Source organism: Limulus polyphemus, unplaced genomic scaffold, assembly GCF_000517525.1.
Source record: "Limulus polyphemus unplaced genomic scaffold, Limulus_polyphemus-2.1.2 Scaffold5782, whole genome shotgun sequence".
Taxonomy (NCBI): domain Eukaryota; kingdom Metazoa; phylum Arthropoda; class Merostomata; order Xiphosura; family Limulidae; genus Limulus; species Limulus polyphemus.
The window spans coordinates 47,090-56,529 of NW_013671392.1; the positions used below are offsets into that span (position 1 = coordinate 47,090).

General features: G+C 40.1%; 1 protein-coding gene across 2 annotated transcripts in view; it reads right to left on the reverse strand.

Moving 5' to 3' along the window:
- The window catches only part of LOC106472974, a 25,503-nt gene that overhangs the window by 10,216 nt on the left and 5,847 nt on the right, over positions 1-9,440 (reverse strand). Inside the window, exons 4-9 of one of the 2 annotated variants that reach the window (XM_022401494.1) lie at positions 8,064-8,993; positions 7,733-7,830; positions 4,874-6,227; positions 2,554-3,389; positions 1,592-2,213; positions 6-1,092 (exon numbers count right to left, since the gene is read on the reverse strand). In XM_022401494.1, coding sequence (XP_022257202.1) covers positions 6-1,092; positions 1,592-2,213; positions 2,554-3,389; positions 4,874-6,227; positions 7,733-7,830; positions 8,064-8,993 — 4,927 coding nt within the window. The remainder of the gene's footprint in view (positions 1-5; positions 1,093-1,591; positions 2,214-2,553; positions 3,390-4,873; positions 6,228-7,732; positions 7,831-8,063; positions 8,994-9,440) is intronic. The other variant, XM_022401495.1, reaches the window with a different exon arrangement.

Consider the following 9,440-nt stretch of genomic DNA (forward strand, 5'->3'; position numbering starts at 1 on the left):
TGCATCTGGGATCGGCTCGTGCTTTCCAAGCGTCATTGCACCGAAGTAGCTTTTAAACTCGGGAATGTCGTAACTTTCCATTTTCACCGTGAAAGCATTGACCACAGTGTCTTCCACGAGTTCCGCTATCTTAGAATCAGTTCCCCATCCTTCCGTACCAATCCAAACAAAGTGATTCAGAAGGTTGAGATCGCTAGCCGCCTGCAAGACGCTCCGTGTAAGGAGACCATCATCAGATAGCAGTATAATTACCCGAGCGTTTGGATCTGACAGAGATGTCAGCTGGTTTTCGATGTCCTTCGAAGAAGACCCTGGATTGACAAGCAGTGCTCGTGAGATACAAATCTCGCTTTCTTTCGCTCCTTTCACGAGTTCCCAGTGTGCCTCTCTTCCAAAGTCATCGTTGGAATGAATCACGTGAACGTAGTGCCAGGAAAACTTGTTTAGCAGACCTATAACAGCTTGGATTTGACTCATGACTGGTGGAACTGTTTTCAAAGTCAGAGAAACACTCGTATCTCGTCTCACGAGTGTTGACGCAACTGGGTTAGTGATCTGTGGAATATGATTAGCCTGGAGAATAGGGTAAACCTCTTCAGCAATGCCATCATTAAAAGTTAGCGTTGCCAGTACTGCACTTGGTTTGATTTGTGACTCACTGGTTTCGCCGTTACCTTCTTTGGCAAAGTAACTAAAAAGTTTTTCTTCAGCCCTTTGTTCACGCCCACAGTAATCAAAAACTAGAACCCCCAAGTTTATCTCCGGCAAAATTGTTTTGTTCTTATTCAAATTATCAACAGCATAAGAAAGTGCTACCAGGTTCTGGAATATATCTACATGGTTAAGTGGTCCACAAGTAAAGAAATCTTCTCCGGGTTGATGCACTGGGACTAAAGCACTCAGAGCGAAGTTTTCTGTAGGTAAAACTTGCATTACAGATGGTGACCGTGAGATGGCGCCACCGTGGCACATTTCATTTTTAAGACATTGCGAGTAAAAGTTGTGTAAGCTAATTTCTTGAGCGTGTTCGTCATATCCTTTGACTCGAGTCAAGTTCACACTTAATCCTTCCTTTTCTGTATAACTACCAACCTGTAATAGTGACAAAAAATAAATATACTTAACCGACAAACATTATATTCTAATATTTCGTCAAAATATCCGAATAAGTTATATATTTTATATAAAATGTTTATTACTGTTATTTGGTTGTTTTTCTGTATTTTTAGAACATATTTTGTCTGTTGTACATCTAATAAAATCAAACACAACATTGAAGCTTTAAACAGTAATATTTTTCCAAAGATAAAACAATAGGTTTGATCATACGCGAGGATTTCTTTGGTTATTTTATTAAAATAACAAATAACGCGTAGGGAAATCGAAGTTATAGGTACACCTAAATAACACATTCGAATTGAATGCCCTCCCTTCCGGTGGTTCATTCGGAAGTCTGAGAGTTTATGACGCTCAAAATTGGATTTCGATACCCGTGGAATGGCACAGCGCAGACAGCCAGCCTATTGTGTAGCTTTGTGCTTAACAACCAAAACAAACAAAATCAATTACATTCTCATTGAATTAAACTTACAGTTATGAAGGCATGAGCGTTACTTCCAACTTGTCGGAAGTTGAGGACGTCCAGCTGCCCAACACCATAGTGGTTTGAGGTGAACTTCACTGAGCTTCCATCAACTCCAGTGAAAGAGACGTTCTTTGTGAAATTTAGGATCAAATCTCTATAATGCGGATCTTCTCTCATTTCTGGACAAAGACCTGGACCAAATCCTGGACAGAGTTTTTGTCGAGATGCTTCCAGTCCAAGGGTCAGCGCGAAAACCGAGTTGATGGTATCTACTACGGTTGGTTCTTGGGTAAATGGGACATCCTGAAGATTTTTATGCAGTTCGCTGTAGCAGGCAGCGCCTCGACAGTTGAAGACTTGTTCCCAATACTCTCGAAACCAGGGATTTCTGGAGTTGTTCCTTAAGCTGAGTCCGAGGAAGTGTTGTTTGAAAGAGGTGACCATGCTGGAGGATGAACGGATAGACAAGGTGCCCAAGGATTGCTCTGGAAAACGGTGAAAGACCTCTACGTTATCGATAGTCACCCAGATGAAGTCCCCAATGTGGCTCCGTCCAGTCATCTGTAACTGTTTGACCGCTGTAAGGAGCTGGTCAGTGTGATCGGTAGTCAGAAGAAGAATGACAACTCTGTAACACAAGGTACTGATTTTAAACACAAGAAAAAGAAAGGATGAGAAACAACAACACTTGGTTACAGTCCTATATAAAATCCTTATAAGCATGAAAATGTGAACTAATATATTTCAGTTGAAACCCGTAAAAATCAATAAAATTAGTTAAATACCCGCAATATAAATTGTGAATAGCACTGAAAATATGCGAAAATTAACTGGAACACCAGGATCTAGAATATCCAATTTAAATGATCATTATTTAGCTGGCGTTAAAAGTGATTTAAGTAAAAAAAATTTTCACGAAAATTAAATTTCACAAAAAAAAAAATAATTAAAAAATAGCGATTTTGTACCTGGCACCTTCTTCTTGTTTGATTTTCAGCCGATGCACAATATTATCCATCGCTGTGTTCACCTGTTCGCTGTGGCTGGTCACTTTTTCTACTAGAGCAAACTGTATTCCTCTCCTTTCGGCTTCAGCTTGAAATGACCTGAACACATCAATTTGCTGTCGGTTATCGTGAGAATACACAACCGACACATAATTCCAACGGAAGTGACGTAACAGGCTCGCGAGGCTGTCAGCTAACAAGTTGTTTGGAAGAGACAACCGAAGCAGATAACGGTATTTTTCAACATCATTGAAAATAGTTGAAGACGCCTGTGGCGCCACTGTCGTTATGTTCAACGACATTGTTATGTCAACTACAGGTTTCACAACGACGTACGACTGGTCAGCTACGAAGCCTGCCACGTCGTTAACTAGAGGGAGTGTGATGACGTCATTCTGGGACCGACTGAAGAAATTGGAGACATCTCGGGCTGTTTTCTCTCGGCTTCCACAAGTGTCGAAAACTATGGCCCCAAGTTTCACCCCCGGTAAAACATTGGCATTCTTGTTAACCTCATCCAAAGCCCATAAGAATGCCTCTACATTCTGTAGGCCTAGGGAGGAACTCAAGGGACCACACTCCAATGGATTGGTGTTAGGCAGATGAACACCGAAAGTGCCAACAATGTAGAAATTATCTGTAGAATCCAGTATTAAGAAGTCTGAAGTTTGACCTTTGCAACGCCCACAACCAACCCGACATTCTGATGACACGTGATCCATTGTGATCTCATCTTCTGCGCTGTTGTAGGTGACCATATTGACAAGACTAGTTAGTCGATTGTGATAAGACCCCACCTACAGTTAAAGAACAAGGGTTATTTATGTGGTCTAAAACAAAAGAATACGTATTACACCCAATTTAAGCATAAACAGTTAAAACGTCCTAAATTAGTTAAATACAATGGGCAAGGAGGTTAGGGCACTCGACTCGCAATTTGCGGGCTGCAAGTTGGAATCCCATCATCTAACATGCTCGCCCTTTCAGCCGTGGAGGTGTTATAATGTCACGATCAATCCCATTTTTCGTTAGTTAGTTAGTTTGTTTGCTTGTTTTGAATTTCGCGCAAAGCTTCACGAGGGCTATCTGCGCTAGTCGTCCCTAATTTAGCAATGTAAGACAAGAGGGAAGGCAGCTAGTCATCACCACCCACCGCCAACTCTTGGGCTATTCTTTTACCAACGAATAGTGGGATTGACCGTCACATTATAACACCCCAACGGCTGAAAGGACGAGCATGTTTGGTGTGACGGGGATTCGAACCCGCGACCCTCAGATTCCGAGTCGAGCACCCTAACCACCTGGCCATACCGGGCCTTTTTCGTTAGTAAAAGGGTAAGCATCCCAAGAATTGTCAGTGGGTGGTATTGACTAGCTGTCTTCCCTCTCGACTATCACTGCTAAATTAGGGGCAGCTAGAGAATAGCCCTCGAGTAGCTTTGCACAAAATTCAATAGAACAAATAAACACAGCAGGTAGCGGGCTTAAAAACCATAATACATTAACCCTAAAATTACCGACTTGTTTTTATACCAAACACTAACGGGAGGTTCCACTTATTGAGTAAGTATGTTTTTCCTGCTACATCACTTAGAAGGACTGACCCCAACTTGTGATAAAATCACTCATTGTCTGTATAAAATACAGAGGGGGCACGAGGAGTAATTAGTGGGATTAACTGTAATACTGATTATTCATGTTTTTGTTTTGTTTTTCATTAGTGCGTGACTCATATTATTAGGGATCATATAACCAATGAAAACATGGATCCACCACAGGAATTTGGAGCAGAAATGGATGTTTGAATCGATAGTTAATTATAGGATTCAGCATTTCCGAACGGATAGAACCCCCCCCCCCTTCAGCCTTTAGAGTGAACTGATGCGATATCAACTAACTCCATGATAAAACTTCCTCACCAACTTAACCCTTTTGTACCTTAGATATAAACCATATCGGGAAAGGTGGACCCAATAAGAATCTTACCCATGGTTTCTTTAAGTTCTTAAAACAAGTGTTGATTACGGCAGTGGAATGAAAATGTTAGGGGGGGGGGCAGGGTATCCGATCTTTTTTATTTGCCGAGATATTATGTTTAGTGAATCAACCAAGGTGGTCTCGCCCACGTCTTATCCCCTTCATCTCCATTCATTAAAATGAAACTAATAAATAATAATCCAATTATATTAAAAATATTTCAGAAGAAAGTTTATGTTAATTAGCTTATTGCAAAACAGCAACTATCCAGTACTGTTTGTTGAAAAGCCTCATTTCCACGTACCTTCTGTTTATTGAAGTCGCCAGTGGGTCCTTTTCTCAAGTTTAGAATCTCCACAGGGAGGTCACCATAACCTCCTTTTGTGAAGCTGAACATTTCGTTCTTTTCATCAAGTCTCGCAGAAGAGGTATACCGAATGTACTGGTTAACAGTATGACGAATCTTGGATTGCTGGAGTATCCTCGGACACAGGCCTTTCTCGGCACCACAAACCTCGTCCCTCAGACGAGCTAAGCCAGCAGCTACGGCAAGCACTGCTTGAATCGTGTTAATAATTGCTGGGTTCGAGACGTATTGCAAAGATTGGCCAGTAGATGAAACTTTTGCACAGTCACCGTCGGTACAACCTGCTTCCTGTTCCCAAAACTCTCGAAACCAGGGATTACGTTTGTTACTCTCGGGCCTCAAACGACGATAATGAGTCATAAATTCTCTCACTTCGCCTTGTTCTTGTCTGAAAATCAGGGCTCCAGCTGCTTCTTTCTCAAAATCTGAAAATATTTCTAGATTGTTACTCCCCATCCAAATGAAATCCCCCCGACTGATGATTTTGCTGGCTATTGCTTGTTTAATAGCCGAAAAGAAAATCTTTGTGTCGTGTACGTTTAACAAGAGGATCACGACGTTCGCGCCACGAGACTTTGCTTCTTTTAATTTTAGAATTGCGAGATGCATCTGAGCGTCATCGTTTTTAGATTCTCCCCCTACACCATGTTCTGCTGCCAGACATACACCTCCACTTTTAGCTAGCTTCCTGAAAGTATTGTAAGCTTGATGACTTTGGTCGTCTTCACTATAGAGGATAGACACAAAACTCCAACCTAGATATTTCAGTACTTCTATTGTGGCTCTGACCCTTATTTCTACCGGTACATTGACCTGTAAGTTATAGTTATCAGATGCCGTCTTGCGGTCAAGATTAACCTCACTCGTGGCAATACTTGTGATATTTAGAGGTCCTAAAACAGCCGCAGCCGCTTCCGACTCTTCAGAATTCCCAGATACAACAAATGTTAGAGTCGACTCGATATCCAAACTGTCGACACCTTGTACAACGTGACTCGCCAGGTAGTCTGACAGACGTTGTGTTGCCTTCAGCGAGGACCCACAGGTATCAATTACTACAGTACCCAGTTGCATTCCACTCAAAAACTCTGTATCGTCATTTATCTTGTCAATGGTCCATAAGATTGCCTCGAGATCCTGGACTGCCAGAGGATCGACGACATTACTACACTGAAGCGGCGAGTTTCCAGATTTGTGGATTGGAAGGAGAACAGGAATCAGGATATCTTTTGGATTCCCAATCATCTCTATTCCTTCTGAATTTTTATTTCCTAATCTTCCCTCACGAACTCTACATATGAAAAAATTAAAATTCATCGTTGAATCTTCAATAAAAGATTTTTCGTTCTTAAATTATAATTTTTTCTGCCGTTTCTGAAATGGATGGAACATACTACTACTAATAAAATAATAATAATACTTCACTTTCAGCTGCAACTTGAGAATTAATTTTGGACGATTACCATAAAAATATAGTAATAGTTAAGAGTTATATATTAAATATTAACACAAATCAATATTACATACTCGAATAAACGTTTCTAACTCTCAAACGGTTGGTTTGTGATTGTGATATTTTCTCATCCTGAGCTGATTTGCATAAATGGTACTTACTTCGTATAGTATGTTCAATAATTTAACTTTTTATTTATTTTTTCTGATTATAAAAAAATAACAATTGATGCGATTGGATGGGTTATTTGTTGGTGGTCAGTTTTTACTTCATTAACACCACGTAATACTATACACACAAAAACCTTTTACTTCATTAACACCACGTATTTACTATACATAACATTTTGTTTACTTCATTAACACCAGGTATTTACTATATAAAAAAATCTTTTTACATCATTAACACCACGTAGTAATGAACACAAAAAAACTTTTTACTTCATTAACACCGCGTATTAATAAACATAAAAAACTCGCTTAAGAGGTAATTAATATTATTGCTTTTTTAGGTTTCTTATGAATAATTACATGTATTTGACGAGTATTTAATTAGCTAGGTGATCACTGTCCTATGACTTTAAATGTATTTGACGAGTATTCAATTAGCTAGGTGATCACTGTCCTATGACTTTAAATGTATTTGACGAGTATTCAATTAGCTAGGTGATCACTGTCTTATGACTTTAAATGTATTTGACGAGTATATAATTAGCTAGGTGATCACTGTCCTATGACTTTAAATGTATTTGACGAGTATTCAATTAGCTAGGTGATCACTGTCTTATGACTTTAAATGTATTTGACGAGTATTCAATTAGCTAGGTGATCACTGTCCTATGACTTTAAATGTATTTGACGAGTATATAATTGGCTAGGTGATCACTGTCTTATGACTTTAAATGTCTTCCACAGACGACATGCTGCTATCTGAGTAGCAGAAAATAATAATATTAAGAGGTAAAAAGGCCGAGGATCTTAAGAGGCAACCCAGGGCTAACAAAAGGGAGTCATGTCTAGCCTCTGTAGTCTACCAGATCCCACTACGAACCAAACATGTTAGGCAACCCAGAGCTAACAAAAGGGAGTCATGTCTAGCCTCTGTAGTCTACCAGATCCCACTACGAACCAAACATGTTAGGCAACCCAGAGCTAACAAAAGGGAGTCATGTCTAGGTCTGTAGTCTACCAGAACCCACCACGAACCAAACATGTTAAAACCTAATACATCAGTGGATTTTGATAAACTTCAACAAACATTTTATATACGTTTTTTAATATAAATTCGAAGAAGTTGACGAAGCAAACAAGAACCTTACAGCTACTTCGTGTTAATGTACTTACTTGACACAGTTCTTACAGCCAGTAGCTGGACATAGTGTAGGAAGATATTCAAAGTTAGGATCCAGAACGTTCGCTCCAGTATAGTCGTAAACAATAACCTTTACAAAGAAAACACAATAACTGTGTTATTTAATCTCAAACAGATGATTGATACAAAATCTAAAAAATATATATATTAAAATCAAAGATGGCGATTTGTTATTGTTTTAAAATGTTCGATGTCCACTTCTTTCCTTGCCACATTTTCAAAGGCTTTAAACGTCTAAGAATAGTATTGACTCGGTTGTTATATTATTTTGAACCCGATAAAGATGCATATTGGGAAACTCACCTGTTGAGGTTCAACGCCAAGATTTTGATCGTACGAGTACACAGTTAGCCCTAGCTTCACACCCTCAATTTCACCTGCTCGAGTTTCCGGTGTTTTTCTTCCGGTAATTTCTGGCGGACTTCGACTTCTGGGGCTGTGGTCAAAATCCAATGGTTCCAGGTACTGGCCAACAAACTCCCGGCGCGACATCTGGCGTAAAGCAGGACAAATACCAGGCTGGTTCAGACACTTTATTTCCCAGGCTCGTCTGAAAGCATGAGCGTAAGTGAAAACCGAATGAAGCGCTGGAATGACACGGGACGTTCGAACTAACACGTCTCCAGTAGACTCTCGGAGGGCAAGATTAGCGCAAACTGGTAAATCGTTAAGTTCCTCCTTGTTGAAGCCCCGTACTTGGCAGTTCTTCCGCGCCATAACGTACTCCAAAAACCAGCGATCTTGGGGACTGGAGATGGAGTTGGAACTGCGATCCTGTAGTCTTGCCCATCGTTCCTCCAACTGCCGGATTCCCCGGGGGTACGGTGCCAGAGAATATACGTTCTTAGCGTTGAGTGCTTGACCAAGATCGGCAAGCAATAATGGATCCGGTACCCATGAAAACAACCACTGAAGACGATTTACCGCTTCAGAAACTACTGCCATCGCCTGGAGAAGTCGGCGGAGTGTTTCTCCGTGGGCTATTACCATCACCGCCATATTGTCTTCTAGACGCGCTGCTAATCTCTCCAGGACTTTCTGGTAAGCCCTCAGTTCAGGGGTACTGCTTACAGTTTCTGCAACGGGGATACTTTCCAGTTTGGTCAGACACAACTGATCATCACTTTTTGCGAGCTGGCCAATCGTTTTAGTCACGTGGATGCTGTACTCGTCATCAGCGTGAAGAATAGCAAATCTCTGCCATTTCATGTCCACTGCCACTTCTGCTAAAGTCTGTAAGAATATAGTTATAAGTTATATAGTTAGAAAAAAATCTATTTATGGTTATTTAATAATCTGCGAGCCAAGCAAATGAACTATTTGGGTCGTAACTATTTTCTAGCATAAAAATATTTTAATGTTTAATTTGACCGGCAGATGTCCTTTCATTTTGTAAGCTTGAAAGAGTTTGGATTAAGAAATTATGACACGATTAAAATCATCGACAGAGAAGGATTTCAAAAAGAAAAAATGACCCTTTCAGACATAGACCTAACAACACAGTACCTTCTAGTACTCATTTATCAAACTAAGATATGAACCCACTACGAACAAGTAGGAAAGTATTTTCAAGTACTCGTTTATCAAACTAAGCTATGAACCCACTACGAACAAGTAGGAAAGTATTTTCAAGTACTCGTTTATCAAACTAAGCTATGACAGTGATTTTTCACTTACGCT